Source organism: Tympanuchus pallidicinctus, unplaced genomic scaffold, assembly GCF_026119805.1.
Source record: "Tympanuchus pallidicinctus isolate F22 unplaced genomic scaffold, pur_lepc_1.0 scaffold4, whole genome shotgun sequence".
Lineage (NCBI taxonomy): Eukaryota > Metazoa > Chordata > Aves > Galliformes > Phasianidae > Tympanuchus > Tympanuchus pallidicinctus.
The window spans coordinates 17158279-17181359 of NW_026294758.1; the positions used below are offsets into that span (position 1 = coordinate 17158279).

At 38.7% G+C, this 23081-nt stretch overlaps 1 protein-coding gene across 8 annotated transcripts in view; it reads right to left on the reverse strand.

Moving 5' to 3' along the window:
• The window catches only part of FAM172A (family with sequence similarity 172 member A), a 255691-nt gene that overhangs the window by 75745 nt on the left and 156865 nt on the right, over positions 1-23081 (reverse strand). For all 8 annotated transcript variants that reach the window (XM_052700345.1, XM_052700342.1, XM_052700347.1 and 5 more), the window contains one exon: positions 21374-21493. In XM_052700345.1, coding sequence (XP_052556305.1) covers positions 21374-21493 — 120 coding nt within the window. The remainder of the gene's footprint in view (positions 1-21373; positions 21494-23081) is intronic.

Genomic DNA, 23081 nt, shown 5'->3' on the forward strand with positions numbered 1-23081 from the left:
CACGTGGTATCTGTGGAAGGTGCATTTAGGATGTATGTAAATACACTAATTGAAGTTCCTTTTTTCCACACCTGTACTTTTTGACCTGTGCCTCCCTCTCTGGACACAAACCTCCTGGTATCACACTAGCTTTGAGAGGGACTGAAATGGTGAAGATTCTGGAGGGGAAGACATGTCAAGCATGGTTGACATCCCTTGGTGTGCAATGAGCAGAAAAGCTGAAGGGAAGACCCCATGGCAGCTGCAGCTCCTCACAGGGAGTGGAAGGCAGAGCTGCGCTCTGCTCTGTGTGACAGCGACAGGCCCGAGGGAACGGCATGGAGCTGCACTAGGGGAGGGCAGCTGAGGGTCAGGGAAAGGGTCTGAAAGGGTGGTGGGCACGGAACGGGATGCGCGGGGCAGTGGGCATGGCCTCAGTGCCTGAGTTCAAGGAGCATTTGGACAGCACTCTTACTGTAGAGTTTGAACGTTGGGCAGTGCTGTGTGGACACATAAGTTGGCCTCGATGATCCTCATGGGCCCCTTCCAACCTGAGATATTGCATAGTTCTATGTGCCTATGTTTACCACAGCCCCACAGCTGACATGGTTAATATTTCTTGTTTCTTTTCAAATTTGTCTCTGAAGGCACTGACCAGAATAATGCCTCTCCCAGCACCAAATCCTTATGTCTCCTCAGCCATCACAAGAGTTCTCACTATCTTCTACCTCCCGTAGTTGCCTCTGTTTGCCTGGGACAGGAGAGCAGATGCACGTGCTCAATGAAAGTTAAAAATAAGAAAGGGAATTAGACAAAACAACAGGTACTCACAGAAATCCTTAGCCTTACAGAACATCCATCACAAATGCACAGCATCACACAGGACGGAGCCTGAAGCCCTGAACGGAGCTCCTGCCAGCAGGCACATGCGCTGTGCTTTGCAGGCTGAGCGCTACCACTGCCGTCCTGGCAGAGGCTTATGCAGGTAATGAGGGAGCTGGAGGATGCGATCTGTTTGATCAAACCACGCTTCATTTATGATTGATGAAATACCTAGTTCTGCTCTCTGTACAAAAATATCTACAGCGGCGTAGATGCAGCATTCCTACTGTGTCAAACAAAATACAGTTTTTCTTTATTTAATTTTGGGGAAGGAGCCACAGTTTCATAATGGCTTGCGTGAATCCCTGCAGACTAAAAAAACACCTCTAAACTGACAAAGTGATTCTCATGGAAATGTACCAAATACACAGAACAGTTGTTCCAGGTTCATGTATTAATGAACCAGAAATTACATTCTCTTTACAGCAACTGTCCTCTAGCATTCCTACCTGAAGGAAAACAGCACTTCAAAATGCTGACAAGAGCAAAGTCTTTAAAAGTATCATTTAAATATCTGACAATAAAACTTAGCAAGAGCTGGCACTAGCTAATGTACACAAGAAAAGATTCTTCTGCAGGAACTGAGGAATATTCTCTGTTTTCCCTCATTTTCAATAATGCAGTTTAAAACACTCTTCCAACATTTCTCTGAGTATGTTTTGCTGATGTAAGACACATACAGCAGTAAGAGTCTACCAAAGTTGCAGTCTCATAGCTTCCACAGCATTAATACAGCACTAAAACCAACAATAAAAATGTTTTCACACTCTATATGTCAGAATCAATTTTACTAATAAGTGTGACATTTCTTCTAAGATGAACAAATTTAGTAATTTTCTTTTTAGTTCTCTTTTTTTTCTTTTTTTTTTCCTATTATGATGGTATCGCTTTAGCCTAATATGGAAGTAAATTGGAGTGATATCATGCAACTCAAATTGAGGGATAGCAGCCCGATTCTTAATAAAGCTGGTAACAATTTTTAGAGGCAGTACTAGTGAGAAGCGATAGTGACAAGTCCTGGGAAGCAGAACTCGCTATTTAAGCCCAGAACAGCTGTGACAGTGCAGATTCAGCTGCGCTGCTCCACTAACTTATTAAAATTATTTTCTGGAAAATGAAACACCAACCTCTTCAGTGTGCGAGTAGGTCATTTATTCCTACTTAGAGGGTCTCAGTTGAGACTCCCAACACAACTGCTCGCAGCTATTTTCACTAGACATTGGATATAGATCACTAATGCATTTCACAAAGGCTACTGAAAAGCCATCAGCTGGGAACAGCTTTTGGTCACTACTAAACAGGGGGCAGATTTGAACCAGTGACCTAGAAGTGAAAGACTTTGTAATCTGATTACCAATCCCTTGAGTCATCCCATCCCTCCCCTTTTCTTTTTTACTGATAAGAGAAAAAGAGTCTTATTACCTAAGCAACTTTTGTAGCCTGTTAGCAATGCAAAAGCTTTCATTTAGTGCTTAAAAAGGAAAGTCTCATGGGCACGCTTATTAGTCCATCTCAAGCACAGACTCTGTACTATTTTTCCCTATTAATTTCAAAATAAATGTATTGGTATAAAAGTGTAGCACAACGCTTTTTCTGATAATGATTTATAGTAAAGTTCTTGCTGATTAAAATAGGTGCTGATGAGAGGTTTTTACATAGCTGTGGAGTCAACAGATCCCGTACTGGCAAGTGAAGAGACAACACGCTCCTTTTGTCAGCAAATACTCCAAAGAATATAAATGCTTTACTGAGGTATGCTGCATATCGCAGATGATAGGCACCTAAACTGCTTGCTTTTCAAATCGAAATTGCACTTTTAAGCAATCATAAAGATGAGTTTTCTTATGCAAAAGTAGGATAATTCAGTAAGTATTGTAGTCTCATCGTAAAATATTATTTGAATGTGTGAACGTGGTCTCCCAAGTATGCCAGAACCTATTTAAATGCCAGTGAACATGGGCTTTTGTGACATGACGAAGCTATTGTTTCTCCTTTTCCTTCTTGGTCCTCTTCTCAAAACCCTCAGGAAGAAAACTGGGAGACCTTTTCTGTCAGTTTCCTACTTTTTTTTTTCCCCCAGACATTGCGGCCTGCACATTAACACTGCTTCCTTTGGCTTGAGGTAATAAACGATTAGCTACAGCATAGTGGCGTGGTGTTCATGTTTTTCTTCACTGTACTACACTCAGCCAATGTCTCAAAAATTAATGCAAGTGTATCAGGATCTGAAATTAACTTTCTATAGCCATGAGCAACATCCTGCTAGGAGGGGGAAAATCCTATTATAGCAGTTCTGGCATCTGACTGTTCATAGACTGTTAGTACTAACAAAGTAAGATTTCAAATTATAAAATGGTGAATACAAAAAGAGCTGTTCTGTATTGATTAAACATTTTTCCCTTTTTGCTTATGAACCAATAAAGAAAAACTAGGCAATGCTTGCTCCTGTTAAGCGACAGATCAATTACTAAACATCATCTCGGAGATCAAACTGTCCAAAAATACTACATTATTATACATAAATAATTAGAAAATCCACATATTTATAACCAACTTATTACAGCATCCTCTGAAGTTGTGCAGTAACTGCCAGGAGAATTTTTTCAGAAAATTATGTGCTCACTGTAATGCTTAAAATACACTGCTGGTAACGGAGATGGCTCATAATCTGTTTGGTATTTACAAGAGATAAGGCAGGACTCGTACAGTATGTTCAATTCACTGCACAGCATATAATCTGTTGTTATACAGATCTACCTTTTAATGGCTACAGATACGGCTATGGCAGTACTTTAGAAGTTTATTAAAAAATTACATTTGGTGTGTGATGAGATCATGATGTTTCAGAAAGGTGAATATTAGAGCTACTGCCTGCCCAACTCTTTGGTTACTGCGAATGCCTATCATCTGACTAGCTGATCATCCGCAGCGATAAAGCAAAACAGTGGTTAACACACACACCTATGCATGCTTCCTCCAGTAAAATGTACACGCTAAGTGAAAGTCAGCAACAGCTAACCAGGAAGAAACATTAAACAGTGGAATACACAGTCAAAAAGACATCTGGCAGCACCAGGGAATGAAGGTTTCTGCTTCAGAAGGCAGCTCCTGCTGAAGGGACAGACACTGTTTTGAGTCTCGCAGCTCCAGCCCTGGGTGCTGAACTCCACAGCCACAGGGAACGCCCGATCCCAACAGCATGCTGTGCTCCACCGAGCTCTGCTGGCTATGGAAGGTGCAAATGGGGTGATAGCAGAGTTCTGTATTTTTGAGTTAGAATGCTGTATTTTGGTTACAAGTGTAACATTGATATCATCCTTATGATGTTTGTGAAATAACACCTTCTAACATGCTTCTATTCGTGTGATTAATCTGATTATTCAACATTTTTACAAATAACATAAGTAAAAGAGTGCATACACAGAAAATAAAAACAAAAAAAAGATCTGAACTTAGAACAGCTTTGCGTCATTCATGCAATCAATATATGTTGTGCAGGAACAGAAGATGTGCATTGTGAACTTCCCACTTCTGTCCCGTGCTCATCCTACTCCCGACCTTTGTGCCATTAAATTACCAAAGCCCTCAGCGCTCTCTGGTTCCTTTCTAAAGCTGCCAACTGCAGCTGCTGGCCGCAGGCGCAGCTGGCGAGGGACCCAAACCCCGGCTCAGCACAAACGCAGCTTTCCAGCATCATGTTTCCGATGGGAAACAACTGGGAGGCGGCCGGGCAGGACGCTCGCCCCGCACTCCCACGCGCGGCACGGCGGCGGCCGGGAGCAGGCTCCAGCAGCAGGCTGCGCGCGGCCCGGACCCGGCGGCGGCGCGGCGGCCGAGGACGAGCACACAGTGCCCCCTAGCGGCGGCGCGGGGCAGGCGCGGCTCGCGGAGTCCATCGGAGGCCGGGCCCACTCCGCGCGTGGGTCTGCGTGCGGCCTGCCCGAGCCCGCCTCGTCTCGATGCTTTCCGCCCTTATCTCGTTATTTGGAGGCGAGTGCCGTCAGTCCGGCAGCAGTCGCTTCACAGCACGGCCTCTGCCTCCTAGCGAATTACCTTTTTGCTTACAGAAACACTCCACCAGCATGCCCCAAAATTCCCCTCCGACGCACCGCGCTGCGAAACTTCAGCTCAGCACGTGTCGTTGCTGTGCCGGGTCGGCGCGTTTCGCCGTTCCGCTGCGTGAGCCCTCGGCAAAGAGGAGCGATGTGCTGTCGGTCCCGGGAGTGGCGGTGTGCGTACCGCGGCCATTAGCATCGGCGGGGCGCGGGCAGTAAAACAGGAGACAAAGGCACGAGGCATAGAGCGGCGGAGCAAGATGGCACCGGTACAGGTGCGCTGCAGAGAGGCACACCGAGTGTCGAAGAAACCACGCTGACAGTAACGTAGAAAAAGAAGAGTGGAAGCCTGACAGCGCTGCCCCGTTTCATTTGCATAAAAAATGAAAGCGACTGTTTATAAATACATTCTAATCACAAGATGTTTGTGTTGTTGTTGTTGTCTTTTTACTCCGTGCAAAGCATTAATAGACATTTATTCCCATCCTTGCATTTTAAAAAAGCAGCGTACAGCAATAGGCTTTTACAAAAAGATTACAGCGTACATTGTAAATTGATTGCCGTGTAAAGTGAAGGTGGAAAATAAGAGACAAATGACTGGAAATGCAGTGTTGGGAATGACAGTAGATATGTATTTAGATACAGTAACTATTAGGGTACAATTGCAAATGAAACTTTAATTGTGTAAGATTCATTATAATCTCCAAATGGCGTACATGCATTTAGGCTTAATTTGAACCACAGAAAAGTGGATCTAGAAGTTCTCGTCATTAGATTTTAACAGCAACTCACCACTCTGAAAAAGCCGGTAATAATAACTGCAATATTTCACCTGTGTTTCAGGGCAGATGGTGTACTTGTGGCTACCTCCCATTAATGTTTTTGCACACAGCATACTTCACTCTTACCCCAAGATCTCAACCTGAGCAGAACAAAACTGGACAGGGGAATGTGAAGGTATGTGTATATGTTATAGAGATGAGAAGTCATTCACCAATTATTCTTTGTGCTGCAGATGGAAAAGCAGCTGTTTTAAGGAGCAGGAAGCACAACGAGGTGGCCTGGTGCCCCAGAGCATCACCATCACACCATACAAGACACAGAGCTCCATTCGGACTGGCCACCAAAAATTAACTAAATCATATCCCCTAATTGCACAGTGCACATAGTTGGCCTGAGGATGCTAAGCGTGCACACAAAGCACACATGAGCATGTGTGCACATGCACTGCACGAGTATCACTGGCAGGAGAGGAACCTTGTGGCCAGTGCACCCCTAGCACAGTCCATCACCTATGTGGAGGAGGGAAAGGGACACACGTTCCCTTTACGGTCATCAATGCGTCTCTGATGCTGAAGGAATTAGGCTGCTAGAACTTACCAGGAATTCTGTGCTGCTAATGTGCACGACACAGCATGCTGGCACACATGCATGTTCAGCTGGCCAGCCAAATGTGAGTGAATGCTTATTCCCATGCTACCTGATTTAGAGATATTTCTTTAAGCTGTAGAAAGTTACTTGAGTACGTATCAAAGAGAAGCAGAAGGCAGAAAGACTTTTTCTTTCAAAATAAGGTGTCTCGGCGAATGTGCATTATATAACTAATTTTAATTTTGCGCAGTTACAGACTATAGACTTGCTACCCCTTCCACAGTTTCATGCAAATCTCCCAAATATAGTGACATTGAAATTTCAAATTTCTTTTTCTATAGCACTTGCTTCACAATTATGGTGTAAAAAACTTCACTTAGATTGTACTCAGCAGAATGCTTCAAAATATAAAAAAACGTCTCAAGTGCATACAAAAGAAGTGAGATTCAATGCAATGTGGATAATATTATTTTCTATGTCACATAGTAAAAATCAACTTTTCCCAAGCAAATAGGGGTTCAGTCTTTACTTCAAGAGGGCAATTGCTTTTATTCGTGTAGAAAGAAAAGGTGGTGGGAAAACCATAAGACTCTGCAGAGCAGGATGATTCTAATTGTTTTGTCCTTGCTGTGTATTATTCAGTCAGAATACCACCACCCATTGCCCTTTCAGCAATAAACTGGGGCTGAAATGATGACCCCACTAAATCTAGTGCTAAGCAGACTATCTGTATTATACCCAGAACCATTTTTTCTCAAAAAAATGAATGTGACAGAAAATCAGGATTTCTGATATTTCTGAGACTGTGAAGCTCTATCAGTGCCTTTTTCTGAGTGCTGCATCAAATCACAATTGTCTGGGAGTTCTTGATCATTTAAACACTCCATTTCATCTTAAAAAAAAAAGGCATAAATAAACTTTAATGTCACATCATAGCTCTCTCTCAAAAAACGCACCAGACTATCTTACATGTGATGGAAGTTTGCCAGTTAATTCATCAAAAGGCTTTGAGTGAAGGGCAGATACCAGATATGATGCATGGAGGGCAAAAATGTTTAGGTAGGAATGAAGTAGTGAGAAATATTTTTAATTGCTACATGATGTCTGTCACATTAGCAATACCTGGACTTTGAAAAGATCTCCCTAGCAAAACAACACAGAACCACCTTTTATCTTTAGTAACACGTTTGTAAAATGAAAATGTCTTAGTGACATGAAAGAGAGATGACATTTCAGACATCTCTGTAATTTTTCCAATCTCAAAATACTACCATTTTACAAACTAAAAAAAACAACAACAAAAAAACCTACAGACTTTGGAATTCCATTATTTATGTGTTTATTTGGATAACATTAGTCCCATGTCCGAAAAACGTCACTTTGCCATGGAAGTTGAATCTTCCTCAGGATAACTTAAAAATGTGTTATTCACGCTGTGTAACTTATTTTATTCAGACCCCATCAGTAAAAGGACTCTTCTGCATGTTTGACTTTGAAGATGCCCAGCAACCATGCAGTTATTTACACTGATTCAAAACACTTATTTCAACAAATCCAGAACTTGGGGCTGCAAATATCTGCTGTGAAAACCTCACAGTATAACATCGACAGAGCATATCTGAAGCTCTAGAAGCACCTACATATGTATTTGCTGCATTTTTCAAATACATCCACTCTGTTTAACGGCACAATGTTATTCATGCTTTGAATACTCTTTTTTTTTTTTTTTTTCCCCCAGAATGTATGTCCACCTGAAGAGATCAGATTTCCTTTCCTCGTTGTAATTGCTTACAAACAATTGTTTTCTGCCCTTCCTTTTCAACATTGAGTCTGTTTGAAAAAGATCTCTTTTACTACTAGAAATCTGTGGGGTCTTCTTGCCCTGTGTAGTTCAGGCACACAACTAAGTCCAGTGTTATTCTTCAACTGAATAACATTGATAATGGGCTGCTACGAGACACTCAGACTCTTCTTTCATTTCAAAATTAGAAAGCAAGTTCCACTCCCCACTTAAGAGATTAGCTCATATTTAGCCAGTGCCTATCTTCTACGCTGATGGACTCAAATCTCAGCAAAAGACAGCTTACAGAAAGTTGAAAGTACTGTAGATGTACAATCTGTGCACAATGCAGACAATACGGTATTTATACCACTTACACAGAACATTATTACATATAGCAAAATAGTCATCGGTATAAATATGCACTGATTTCATTTATACACTAAAACAAAAAAGAACAGATTTCCGGCTACTGTCCAACTTTTTTTCCTGTACAGTTTTGAAATCTGTATTTAAACGTTCTTCCTCTACATACGGAAAGCTCAGAATTCATCATAGATGAAAAAATCAGAAAAGATCCTCTGTACCAATAGGTCAGCACACTCTTTTGCGATTTTAATAATGGCCTGTCCTATTACATTTGTTATTCATATTGAATAAGGATAGACAATTTTTAGGCATTATATAGCTTTCTTCTGGAATATTAGCTTTGTGGCTTTGAGAGGCCATTTTCTAAAGATCCTAATAGTCAAATGACATCTTGGGAAATGTTACGTTCTCACTGCATTTGCATGATAATGAAGATGAAATTTCATATACGCTACCTAAATTATACTTATCTAAGTTTTGTTTTACTGAATGACCAAAGGAATATGTTCCCTAAGCCAAAGTATCGCAATACAATGCAATACATTATTGCTTCTGTGAAAGACATGAAACTATAATCCAAGTGATAAAGTAAACCCTGTGTAATTTATGTAATGGTGTTAATGTGATCTCATCTGTGTATCTCTGAATACTTATTTCTTCTAAGAAAATTCTACAGCATCCACAAAAATACCCACTGTAAATTTTTAGGAAATTACTAAGGAGCAACTCAGTGATGCTCAGGAACAGTATTGTAACATTTTATTTTTCAGCAACATAGGGTAGTATCATGATCTATGTAAAGTTCACATGCCAGCTTATTCACTACCTGTGAGCTATGTACCCTTCAGGTACAACTACATTTCACCTGCACCTACAAGAAAGTCCATGAGTCCAGTCATTTTCAGGCTACAGATATATGTTTGAGGGATGACAATAACAGGCATCTTTTCCATCATTAGGCACATAAGCAAATGCGTAGCTCTCAGAAACCCCAGCCGTGGATAGCAGTGCTCCTGCATGCGGCTTGTGAATACAGGGATCATTCAAAAGCTCCATCCTGTGTAAGGGTGTGCAAAGAACCAGCTCTCAAACCTGGTTTTTGAAAGTAAGCCTGTGGCATACCTCTTCTATAATAACAAGGACATTGTAAGAAAGTATTTGCCATCTCTGATCAGCACGCGCAGAGATGATCAATCATCAGTCTGCCTAGCAACTTAGTATTATCTGCATGATTCAATCTGAAGTACAGATCTAGAGAACCAAAATCTAACTGCAGTTCTTAGTATCTGAATAAGACTGTAGAAAATATCAGTACAAAACCACACAAGTTACAAACTGGCAATATTAATCTAAGCAAAGACAACACTCCCAGACTAAGACTCTACTAATAATTGCTAACTCTTTGAAAATATATATATATATTTTTTTTCCTGGAAGATTTAGGCATTATTATTTTAAGAAAAAAAAAAAACAACAAAGCAAAACAAAACAAAGCAGCATGGAATAAGTGGTGATTTTATTTAACATAGCTTTTCAGTGCATATTCTAGGCTATACTGCACTAGGACTGTAGGAACAAATCCAAATTAAAAAAAAAAAAGAAAAAAAGAAAAAAAGGAAAAAAAACTTATCCTGGAGAAAAAAAAAGCCTATACTCAAAGGAACATCTGAATAAAATTGAGACATCTGCAGTAAAGTTTTACCTTCTCCCTAGAATGTTTGAGATGAACTCAGTGTAACACTGTCTTCCAAGAAAAGACACAGTGATCAATGTGAGAGCACATCAGGCTCCCTTGGACAGGCCAATCAATGCAAGAAAGAACCTTGCCCAGGGCCTTATGCAAATAGGAGCACGTCCTGCAACCCAGGGAGGGAACATGCGCAATAGATCAATGGAATCTGAAAAACCTTACAGCTATATCAGCCTCAGACAGTAAATATATAATGATGAATCCCTCACGTTCACGGTGAACTCTTAAACTAGGTTATTTCCAACAGCTGGTTTAAAAATCTGCTGGGGCTGTACACAGTAGCAGCAAAGAAGTAAAAGAAGATTATCTATCTGGGGTTAATTTGCCCAGGTTTTTTAAGACTGAGGAAATAGAATCTACACACCTTGACAAAATGCTGGAAGTTACGTGCCAGCCTTTGGTGCAGTGGGTGTGGCTGGGGATTTGTGTTGTTATTCTGATATTTTGATTTTTTCTAAAACCCACTGAGCAAAGTACTCATGATGTATAAAAAGGTTTATAGCTACAAGAGTACAATACCAGAGAGCTAACATCACAGTCATCACCCTGCTGACTGACATTTACTCTTTCAAAGAATACTGCGATTATTATTATTTTTCCATCCTCAACTATGTAAGACTGTATTTTAAAGGAACTGGAGAGAACACTAAGGCTTTTATGCAAAGCAGCTGACAGATACAACACATACTTCAAAAGCCCTTGAAAACTAAATTAAAAGTTGGTAAGGTACACAAAGCAATATTCATGACCACAGGAATGTACAGGTTCACCAGCTATTTGCTGTAGTAGGTGGTGACTTGGTACATCAAAAATACTAAAATAATTAGTTTTCCTATGGAGCTCTGCAAAGAATGGTTTCTTAAACATTATTCATCATTTTTTCCTGGGAAAGGGAGTGGGGAGAGGGGGAGCATGATGAAGGAACAGCAAAGATACCTACAAAAATTTTTTGCCTTGAAATCTCTGCTTTTAAAGATCATTAACTGCTCCAAGCTTCACAGCACATGGGTACAAGGCTCCTGTCAAATAGCTTCTGCCAGCCTACAATAAAATATAATCTAGGTATTGACAAGCAAATAAAATGGCTTGGCTTAATCAAGCAGAAACCTTACACACTTTGTGTCCTGATGTGGCACAGGTGGGATTTACTGTTACACTTAGTTAGCCTTGGAAAATGGAAAAAAGAAAAAAAAAGAAAAAATTAACTATTTAAACTATTTATTTTTCTTGTATTTGTGAGTAAAATTTACTCTTATGTTTTGATTCTACATGTTCAGGTCTCAGTTTAATTCTGTGGTATTAGAAGCACAATTTTCTCAATAAATATATGAGCAAAATCTACTTACATATTTTTAGTTGATATCATATTCAAGTAAAGCCCTTAAATAGGATTATTTTAACATTTAAACACTGGTTCTCATGCTATTATTAATATTAAAATACTTCACTAATATACCGAAAAAGCTACATAACACATCTTCACTAGATTAAAGACAGGAAAGTTCCAGGATAAAATGCAAATTCCAGCTGCTTCTTACAGTGCCACAGTGTGAGAGTTCCCTTCACCAGAAGTATGTTTGGATTGCTTTCACTCCGTGTGGATTTGCAATGCCTAATATATTATTAACTTGCAATTCCCTTGGTTGATCCACTAAACCGGGTCTTAAAGTCTTACAAAATCTCTACTGTTTCACACAAAAGCCATACGTATACTTTTCACCATAATTAACATTTAAACTAACAGTAATACAATACACTTGCGTAGTCTAATTGGCGTAAGATCTGTCACAGAAATGGGAAAATACGAAATAGCAGTAAGGCAATTTCCTTTTTGATTTTTTTTTCATTTTTAAAAAATGGAGTATTTAAAACAGTCTAATATTTCAGATAAAATCTGAATATTAGGAAGCCAATAAAGAGTTGAGCTCAGATCTTTTACATCAGAGAATTGGAGATAAGGCACACCTACTACAGTTGATGGATTTCCATGTCTGAAAGATCATGATGAGCATAAGATGATTCAGACAGAAAACACTTCTGTAGAGGTGCACACCTAGAGATTACAGTTTGTAGCTCTAGGAAGCTGGGGCCACCAAAGAGAATTTAATGGCCAGGCAAGTAACTCTGATGAGATTCTCTCTAATGAGTATGTGTTCCCCTGGGTGTAGGGAGTTAACTACTTGCATCAACAATGTACTACACACTTTGGTTTCACACAGACATCATCATGTTAGCCTTGATAGGCTCAAGGACTGAAGACAGTGCTGACAACTGAAAGGATGAACCACATATTCTTTCAATAAGGTTCTGTGCTTTGGCTTTTTTTTTTTTTTTAAATAAAATTTGAAATGAAAAGTAAACTATTAAGTGAGCTGTTTCACAGAATTTAAAATGGATAAGACTGAGGAGGAAAGGATACTAATACAAAGGAATTTATAAAGCCAGAAGGAAGTTTCTAGTCAAATATAAGGATAGACGCCAAATACAGTTTTATTTAACATCCTCATTAATGATATGGAATTAATGAAATTTGCAGGTGACACTAAAGTGGGAGAAATTGCCAAGAGAAGCAAGGCATGAAAGAAATATAAAAACAAGCTTCCAGGATTCGTGGACTTGTAGCATAAAAGGGATCATTATGACAATCTAGTTTGTCATCCTGTGTAGCAAAGGTAGATGAATTTAATTTGGAAGAACGAGATAAAATATTCTTGGAAAAAAAGGTCATCTACTTGATTCCATATCTACTTGATATGACTGGGGAAAGGGAAAAAGAGAACACTAAAATACTATGAGGGAACTCTGAATGTTAGTGGGTGCCATATTCAACTTTGCAAAAAAAATCTAACATTGCGTTGGCTGCGTTGACCAAAATGTTGCGCAGAACAGTGCTGAAGTTAGCCTTCAGCTGGCTGTAATAACTACACTTACAATATAGGGCTCAATTCTCAGCAACCTGCAAGAGAAATGTTGACAAATAATATTTGAAAATATTCAGAAAGGAATGCAAGAAAAATAAAAAGAAAAAAGTAAGACCTAGTTTTATGTAAATTACTGGGCAACTACAGATACAAGGGGATGGAAGTACGAGAGCAATTGAGAAAGATCAGAAAGCTCTTCATGCCAGAATCTAAAAATAACAGCTTACTGTATAGTGTACTGAATGTAAGATAATGCAAAGAAATTGAAAAATATGTAACTACTGAGATCACGTGTCTCTAAAAACATCACTGTAGGAAAATGCAGAAAGTGTTTTGCCCTTGTCCTACAACAATGAACATATATTTCCAAATAAACTGACTTCCAACTAACTCTAACTTTTACCCTTCTCCTGTTCTTCATTCATTTTATAATTAGCCTTCCAACTCTGGTGTCAAACTAGAAAATTAATATGAAATGGCCAATGAGATGTAAAGTAATGATGGGTGGTGCAGGCAATTAGCATTCAGTGTATCGTTCTGGGCCATGAAACACTGCCCTTCTCCTTTTGGAAGAAGCAGGGATGGGCCACATATACTCCTAGCCCGCAGACCATGGACTGAGCTGAGTGAAGCATGAGATATTAAATTAGCAAATGATTAAGATGAAGCAAAAAGTAATGAGGCTGAGAAAGTTATCCAGAGCAAAGTAACGAGTAGGGAAGAATATTCATAACTTGAGTCCTGCTCTCAAAGAGGCAGCACAACAAGCTCTTATGAGAGACGTGATTTTATTTTAGTGATCCTCTCCTGACATCCCGTAGTAAGGCTGAGAGGGATGGCACTGAACTAAAAAGAAACTGGATGCCTACACAGCATCTAAAGCAAACAAAAAAAAGTAAAAAGAAAATGCAGCTGTGGCTACTTGGTGATTGTTTATCATTCCTCTGCCTCTTCCTGTTAAGACTCTCTAGGCTGCAAACTCTTCAGGATAAGGCACTAATATGTGACTGTCACCGCAGTGCAAATGGATAATAATACATGGTAGCATGGGAAATAATGATATCAGTGCATAGTTGTTGGCTTAATTACTTAGGCTGAAAGTGGACACTCAACAGTTGTCTAAAATGTTTATATGCCCTATATTAAAGAGGGCAAAGAATATACACACATACATATGCTTCTGTGTATATATCAGCCAAACATGATAAGAAGTTGCAATCAACAGAGCAGGCAGTGACACTTATTAAGACACTTCAGTGCTTTTTGATACATCCATTTCGTTTGCTCACTACTGTAACCACTCACAACTGAATCTGCAATCCTTGTTGCTTTCTACTGAAAGCTGAAACTTACACATTTCAAAAAGCATTGGCAAAAACAAGTCCACTATGTCCAAAAACAAGTGAGGAGAAAAAAAATAAACTTGTTTGCCAACACTGGCATTTAGGGGGGTTGATCTGGTTTTGGATCAAACTCAAGTGTTCTGTGAGTCTGAGGTGGGAAATTTGGCCATGGAGTAAGCCTGGAGCCAGAGAGGCACCATCTGTAGAAAAATTAATCCAAAGTGGGTCCAATTGTTTGCAGCTGTAAATAGCCACCTGCACACGCTTGCTTTCACAAGAACATAGACTCCTGGGTCAGATCAAGGCCTGACTGTCCCAGTCAATTACGCACATAATTCTTCTCACATGTGTGTCTAGCTGGGTAGGAATTTTGTCCCAGTCCTCTTGTTCCCAAATAGGCCTTCCTGATCTAATGGTGAAAGACCTAATTCTACCCTAAATTTATTCATGGCCACTTTTAATCCATTTGTTCCTGTGCCAACATTGTTCTTGGGCTTAAATGGCTCTATCTCCCTGCTGTTTACTCTCCTGATATATTTAAAGAGTGCTATCAATCCCTCTAAGGGTTCCTTTGCTGGGCTGAACAAGATGTGCTTTTTTAAAGTCTCATGTAGCAGAACACAGTGTAGGCACCTGAACCTATTTTTTTTTTCAGAAGCTACCAAAGTTAATGTAAAAGCATTAGCAAATTACACAGTTCTTTTTCAGACCGATAAGCCTGGAGGGTGTGTGCATGGTTTCTACGACAATATTGATCCTGGTGCTCAGGGCAGGTAAGACATCCAAGTGGCACTGCATCACATCACACAATTGAGTTCTTCATCTTTTCTATTGAAATGGGTTCTCCATCGCTCTGAGCACCCTGACACTTCTTCTCTGTATCTCTTCCAGCTGGAATTAATCTTTCTCAGTGTGGTTAATCGGAATTGCCTCAAATTATCTGAGATAAATCTCACCAGCATGCTGGCCAGCATTAATATTTCTCTTCCTCTGATAGAAAGAGCGAACAAATCACATTTGCCTCCTCTATTGCTTTAACAGGTCATTCACTTACAGCTATTGCTGATTAAGTCCAAGGGCTTCTCCATCTTTGCTGTTTTCTGTTGATGGAATCACAGTTTATATATGCATCCAGATGGCTAGCTGTTATATGTATCCTGAAGTTTGCATTATTTCATTTAATTTCTCTTACTATAGAAATTCTAATCCTGAGTATTAATGGTAACTTCACTACTTTATGTCATGGGTCAGTTTCGTTATTGCACACTTAGTTTTTGTGACAATCAGCAACACAAATCCAAAAACCAATCCCACCAAACCTGCTAGCAACCTTATCCTTGCTCAGCTTTTTTTTACAGAATTCAGTGCTTTTTCTTCATTAGGCCTCACCATTCACCATCATTTCTTGCTTGTCCCTTTTCAGATGAACAAACACTTGTCTATTAACAAAATATAGCTAAAACAAGTAAATGTTTCCTCCAGTATGGATCTTGGTCTCCACATTTGCTTCTCGGCTCCTCTTCTCTCCCATACTTACGGCCATTACATTTTATTATTACTGCCGCATATCAGCAGATCTATTTCAATTTAATAGGTCAGGAAGGGGTATTAAGAGTTGCATATAAATAGTATCCAATAAATGCTTATCAGTTCTTGACCCAAATAACTAAGTAAATAAGTAAATAAATGTGTATTAAAATAAATTAATAAGGATCTGAATAAACAAATGATTCCATTTCAAATTTCAGAAAATTAAATTAATGAAAAGCTAATGACACGTTCACAGCCAAGTCATTAAGCCTTTTGCTTGTGCCAGAATAGTGGTGCAGCCACAGAGATTCCCAGGTAGTCCAGCAGGTATCCATTTATCATCGCTATCATTACAACACCTATTATCTCCAGATAAGGTCAGGTCTCCTCACTGTACTCAGCACAATACAACAAAACACAGTGGCAGCTTATTGCAGGTCATTTCTCAAAATGATGAGACTAAAATTATTTTAAATTGACAAAATTGGCTGATTTTGATGGAATTAGCACTCTACAGTGGGTGCAGTAACTGAACAGTGTGTGTTTTAAGGGTACTCACTTTAACAAAGCTGCTTAAAAATACACCTTTGTGCAATCCAACATTTTGGCTGGCAAATGAATAGTTTCTCATTTACTCAAAGACAATGACTTTCCTTTTATTTAATAATATCACATTCACTTTGTATTTTAAAGTGAATGATGGAAGTTGGGGATAACAGTGCCGATTTTCATAATTTCATCATGATTATCATGACATTTGACTCAAAGATATAATTTAACCACAATGACAGAGTTACTGCAGAACCAAAAAGGTACACTTCTGGTGCTGAGTACACCCATAAAAAAGCAAAGCTTAAGGTCTCAAGAATATACAAGGCAAAGAGGAGGAATATTCCACTTTTTTTTTTTTTTTTTCAATTTAGATCCCTTGATGCTGACTACCTGACAACTTTGAGAGCTTAGATTTAACAGTACTCATGATTCTGAAATGAGTAGCTGTCATGAGCGTTTTCTATAATGACAAACACAGATAGTTTTAAATATCATACAGCATTCTAAGGCCCACCACTTCCTTCCACCTCTATTGGCACACAGGACTTAGAATTGTAGTTGGATGTGTGCTGGGTGGTCACAAGACTCAGGTAAGCACTGGTGCACAGTTTATCCTCCTTCTGTGAGGGTCTTTCAGGCAGGCAATGACAAGGGAAAACATTCTTTTTAAAGTGAAATAATTGTAAACCTGCAAAATTTGGCAGAAAAACTCACAGGAGGCGTTGTACCAGAAACTTATTTTCTGTAAACTAAATATAAAATTGACTCCATCAACTTGAAATTCTCAGTTTCTGTTAAATTTCAGAAAATTATTATAAGCCAGGAGTTGGGAAAGTTCCACGATTTACCATCAAGTACAGCAAGCTGCTTCTGAAAATAAATCCCTGACTACACTGGCTAGAGAAGTAAGAAGATGAGGTGTGCTCATGAATCATGTTTTGAGATTTTTAAAATCAGTAATTAGGGCAACACAGTGACCAACACAACTATTTTTAGTGCTATGTATTTAAAAAGTAATTTACATTTAGATATTATTAGATGTGCATTTACTTTCAAACCAGAATTACACAAAGTTTTAATCACTAAATATAAAGATACATTTTAGCATATGGTTTATAATTAGCATTTGTAATTCAAGCCATAAACAAAATAACTAACTACATTTATTGGTGGAACTTTACTTCCCACACATGTTCAATCACTTTCAATTATTTCCCCAGTAGTCTACAACTCAGTACAGTACAGAAAATGTGTGCCTACACTGCAGTATCTGCATAACAGTTTCTGTACACTCACGATGTCATAGATTTGTGCTGCTCTTCTTAACGTCTCGTGGCCACAAACAAGAAAACAAAAAGTTGCAAATACCAAATGAAATATTAGATGTGGCATACATTTGAAAATTGTAGCCAAGTATTACTGGCTTATTTAATAAAGGAATTCCAAACCATAGCTTGACTTCTGTTGTAGGATCAAATTCAAAGCAAAAACCATTTGTTAGGTATAAACAAAAATGCTTCTCCTTTTTTACTGACTTCACCACTGCTGGTCAGTTACTTTGTTGTGAGTTTGGTTTCTTTACCGAAATGAGTGGCAGGTACCTACATTCCAGTGCTGGATGTGGAGAACCAACGAGTAGAGGAGAGGTAGAGCTCAGCTGTTTTTTCTGTATCTTTTCCCTTAGAAACTGCACACAAAGGAGCACCTGGACTTTCTTCTGCCCTTAACAAGGCTCAAAGTTTTCCCGTGCTGCTTCTGAACAGCAGCTCTGCCTTGATTTGCCCACATCATGCTACTGAACTCCACCAGTAAGCCACTGCTTCATATCAGGTTTCTTCTTCGCTTAACATGAATGTGTCAGTTCTGTATCAAGTGCCTTACACAATGAGGAAGTGATGAACTTAAGATCTCTGGTGATTGAGACAATTTTAAATAACTGGGATAGATCTAGCAGCACCAAACATGCAAAATGATTTTAAAAGATTCATTGAAAACTCAATGAATCGATGAATCAAAACTTTTCTGTCTTTTTGGCTTGTTTTTTTTTTTCTTCCTGAAGACGCAATCAAACGCACCGGGCCCAGGCATAAACCTCTGCTCCAAATTAAAGCCATGTGCCTCACAAGACAATCCTGTAAGAGGAGCAGGGTCAGGAGCAGCTGTGCAGAGGGTCTCTGTAACTTCTGTAACCTACACTGCTATAGATTGCTTGATCCAAAATGCTTGTATAGCAAGTGTAGGGGTGGTGTGGCTGCTACATGGTGCAGCTGCTATACTACCCCCATCATCTAGCCCCAACAAAGCATGAGAGAAAGTGAACAAATACATATTTGTTCAGTATACTGTACTGCTTCCCCAGTATACTTCAGTATACTTAGTGACAGTAACTGCCCATCAGCTGCTCCATTTCTTTCTCTCTTTCTCTTTCTCTTTCTCTCTCTTTCTCTCTTTTCCTCTCTTCCTCTCTTTCTTTCTTTCTTTCTTTCTCTCTTTCTCTCTCTCTCTTTCTTTCTTTCTTTCTTTCCTTCTTTCCTTCTTTCCTTCTTTTCTCTCTCTCTCTCTCTCTCTGTTTCTTTCTTTCTTTCTTTTGTAATTGCAAAAGCTCATATGGATATAAAGTTGAAGAGAAAGGAGAGTATAACAAAATAAAATCCCACAAACTAACACTGTGAAAAAATAGTTCAAGATTATTTTCACTTATACCTCACCTCTGCTTAAGTGTATATATTATTTTATTAAACTCCTTTCAGTGGAAGACTGACTTCAAACTACTTCTACCAGAACCAGGTGTTAATATCTTTTGATTTTTTTTTTTTTTTCCTAAAACAATTGGGGTACATTAAATATACTTCTCAGGTCCAGTTTTGCATGACAGATATGTGATGTGCCAATGGTTATATATTATATTCTTCCTCTCAGGCATGTATCTCCTGCAGAGACAGCAGACTACAGAAGCTGACCCTTACTGAGACCATCTTGTCTCTCTGACAAAGATCCTTTTTAACTTCTTACTTACTGGTTACTTCCTGTGATGGATAAAAACTTTAGCTCAGCTTGTGATAATTTCACAGGCCCTGAGCACCCTGACCCTGGAAGCCCCAAGGTCAGAAGTCAAGTCTTGTTCTGAAACATCTGCGTGCTTCATATTAAAGTAGAACAAAAGTGAAGAAATATCCACCAGTGTGACAAGAGAAACAGGCAAAATGGGAATGACACGTTGGTCATCTGTTACCCATGCCACCTCAAGCCACTGACTGAAATGTGATGGAAAAACTCTGCCTGTTAGCTCTCCAAGCCTCCTTCAAATAAGTGCTTTGTTTGGGAAATGGTGAGAAGGGTCTCATTTTTTATTTCTGCCTTGTGTTAACTGTATGTATCTGTAGGTGTCCAGGCACCTACACAACATGGCTTCACAAAGTCTAAAAAAATTCTGCTAACATTTCCTTTTCGAAAGATAAGGCACATCAGAATACCCTGGGTTGAAACACACGTCAGCTTAAAATCACAGCTTATGAAAGAGAAGATAGCAGAACAGATTCTTCCTGCTCTGCATGTGTCTGAGGAGCATCAACCATGCACAACACAGCCAGCTTAAAAAACAGCCCAGAGTTATGGTCAGTGAAGGAGTTAATCATCTTTACTAATCTGGTCTCTTAAAATTTATTTTTGAGAGAACTTACTAACACGGTAATAAAATACCTGTGGAAAATGATCAGCAGAGCTGTTCTCGAGTTTCAAATCTATACACATTATACTCTTTAGTTTTAAAAATATTTTTCATGAAACACAGAAAAAATCCAAGCAGCCTTAATTTCAACGAATAGAAAGAGTTAATAAAAATCTAAAATTCTTAAACTAACCGAAGTATTACCTATCTGAATTCTTACACACCTCCCTAGAAGCATTCAAGGCCACGCTGGATGGGGCTTTGAGCAACCTGGTCTCATGGGAGGTGCCCCTGCCTATATAAAGGCTCCTTCCAACACAACCCATTCTATGATTCTCTGAATATTTTGTAGATAGAAGTTTTACATATATATCAGCTAATTTCTGTTTGTATAAAACTAACACACTTCTTGAGAGCAAAACTTTTCTTTTCAAAGTTTTCTTCAGTAAAGCATCTCCTGATTACATCAGTATTTTACAATTTAATGACCACACCTACATTATTTTATACACGCACGATAAATTGACCAGGTGAATTCTTTCTGTTTTAGACAAGGTGAAGAAATTTGCCTTGTAGAGATTAGACCAAAAAAACTGACGAAAAAGATAGGTCTTCAGCAGTCCTAAAATGAAGGGTAGGAAAGCTTTAGACTGGCCAGAATTCTCCCCAGCTTAAGTCACAGCAGGGTTTATCCAGAGCTAACTAAACTGAAGAAAGTCTTTCCACCAGATTCTGTACTCATTTGTGAAAAAACTGCAAAATCATGTAAACCTCCAAATCTCTCCTCACATTCAGCTACATAGAAGAATGTGCATCTATTAATTATGACTTAGCATTAAATTGTTATTTATTCCCAGTCTTGACCTCCAGCCTCTCTAACCACAGACCAGAAACTTGCTGAGTCCTACCTTTACTGCAGAATCTGAAAAAGAAGGATTCAGTGAGCTTTATTTTGCCACAGTTTTTCAGATTAGTGGATACATGGAACCTACTGTCTAACTCAGTAACAGAGGTCTATGCAGTGATCTTCCAGATTCAAAGAAAACCTCATAGACCTGTATGTGAACACTGGTTGAACTGTTCCTAAACTGCTGTTTGAAGAAGATAATGACAAAGAACTTTGAAAATCTGTGGAAGACCTCAGGAAAGAAGGCAATGAAAAAGGCATACTTACCAACTCTACAAATGCAAGTCCTCCATAACTGTGAGCAACAAAAAACACGTTCTCTGCTGCTGACTGGGAAATAAAATGGTCCCAAACATAAATTGCATGTTCTTCTGGAGATCCATTATCCTGCAGAAAAAAATCACATTTGCAACAATTACCTGTTAGCAACTGGCAATTCTGTCTAAAAGTAACATGTTCTCCCATACACTAAAACGTATTGTTAAAACAAAATTCAAGCTAATAATACTCTTGTGTCAAAAATGAGCAGATTCATTTGTCCAAATAAAAGAAATCTAAGATTGCAATTTAAATGCAGTAAAACTGTTGTTTTATTGTTACTTATTTTAATAAATACAATGAAAATTATGCATCTGCAAAATTTTGTCTAAATACCATGATGGCAATTCAGCTAAACAGAGGCATTCAAAGAAATTATGAGCCACTGCTCTGGTTTTCATTCTTTTGACAACTCTGTCAAATATTTGCTCACTGATGGTTTGTTTAAAGTAGTTAACTCTTAGTCTGATAAAACAAATAAAAACGAGTATGAACAAGATAAATATGATTTCAGACTTTAGAATTTTTTCGTATTATGCTCCAGTGGAAATTTGCCAAAGAGTAACAACTAGGGTATTTGCAACTACTCCTTGAAATGCTGTTTTTATTTGTTTTGAAATGTAGACTATGAGATAGAGGGCAGATAAACCACGTTTTGACTGCTTACGTATTAGCCACTATGTCAGAGTTTCTGGTAGTTGGAGGACTGTTTTTTATTATTGAACAATAACTAATGGATGTCAGTCAGAGAGCCACTGAAAGCACTATAATCATTCACACTGATGTTAGTGCACTGTCCTCAAACATGTGGGGATGTGCAGTGCTATCTCTACCTTTGAGACGATCAGAAAGCCCTTTAGTCCTCTGTATTTTACTTCTTTATCAGGCTGTCTGTGGCATCACTTCAAATTTGTCTAGTCTCAGGTGGCATGAGTTTGATGCTCAGTTACTTCCTGCCTCCCACCAGGATTTCACACCTCTGCAGCACAACATTACAGACATTTTCCAGCTCCAGAGCTTTTATGCCAGGAAGAGCTGCTCAGTGAAGGTCATGTAATTTCCTAATATTTGCATCCCTTTGCTCTTCTCCACCAGTGCCTTCATATCACTAGAAGACACTGACAGATCATATAAGCCCCATTTCCTTGGGGAAAATAGAGTACAAACGAGCAAAAGCCACTGGAATTAAAGTGATAATTACACTGTATGAACAACTGTAACTTTATAAAGAACACTGAAGTCATAGTCTCATTCTAAAATACAATTTTGGAAATTTAAATCTCTTACGGTTGTCGAACATGAGTGAGAAGACAGACAACTAAATAACTTGGTGGATGTAGGCTTTTACTTCTATTTTCATGCCTAGTTTACTATCCTAAATAAGAATGAGACAGTTACAAATACTCATCGAGCTGGACCAAAAGCGTTACAAAGAGTCATGTGCTTAATTTTTTTTCCTAAGTTTGAAGAGATTACAACTTTACAATCATATTTGCCAAAAAGCAGTAAAGATATTCAATTTAATTCTGGACAGATTCTTCACTTGACTATAACAGAGTTTCAAATAAATTTGTGTTAACTACCATAAGCCACCTCAACACAAGAAAAGGTTTATTTTCTTTCAACCAGAGTTTGAAATTTGATTGTAAAGACAGAA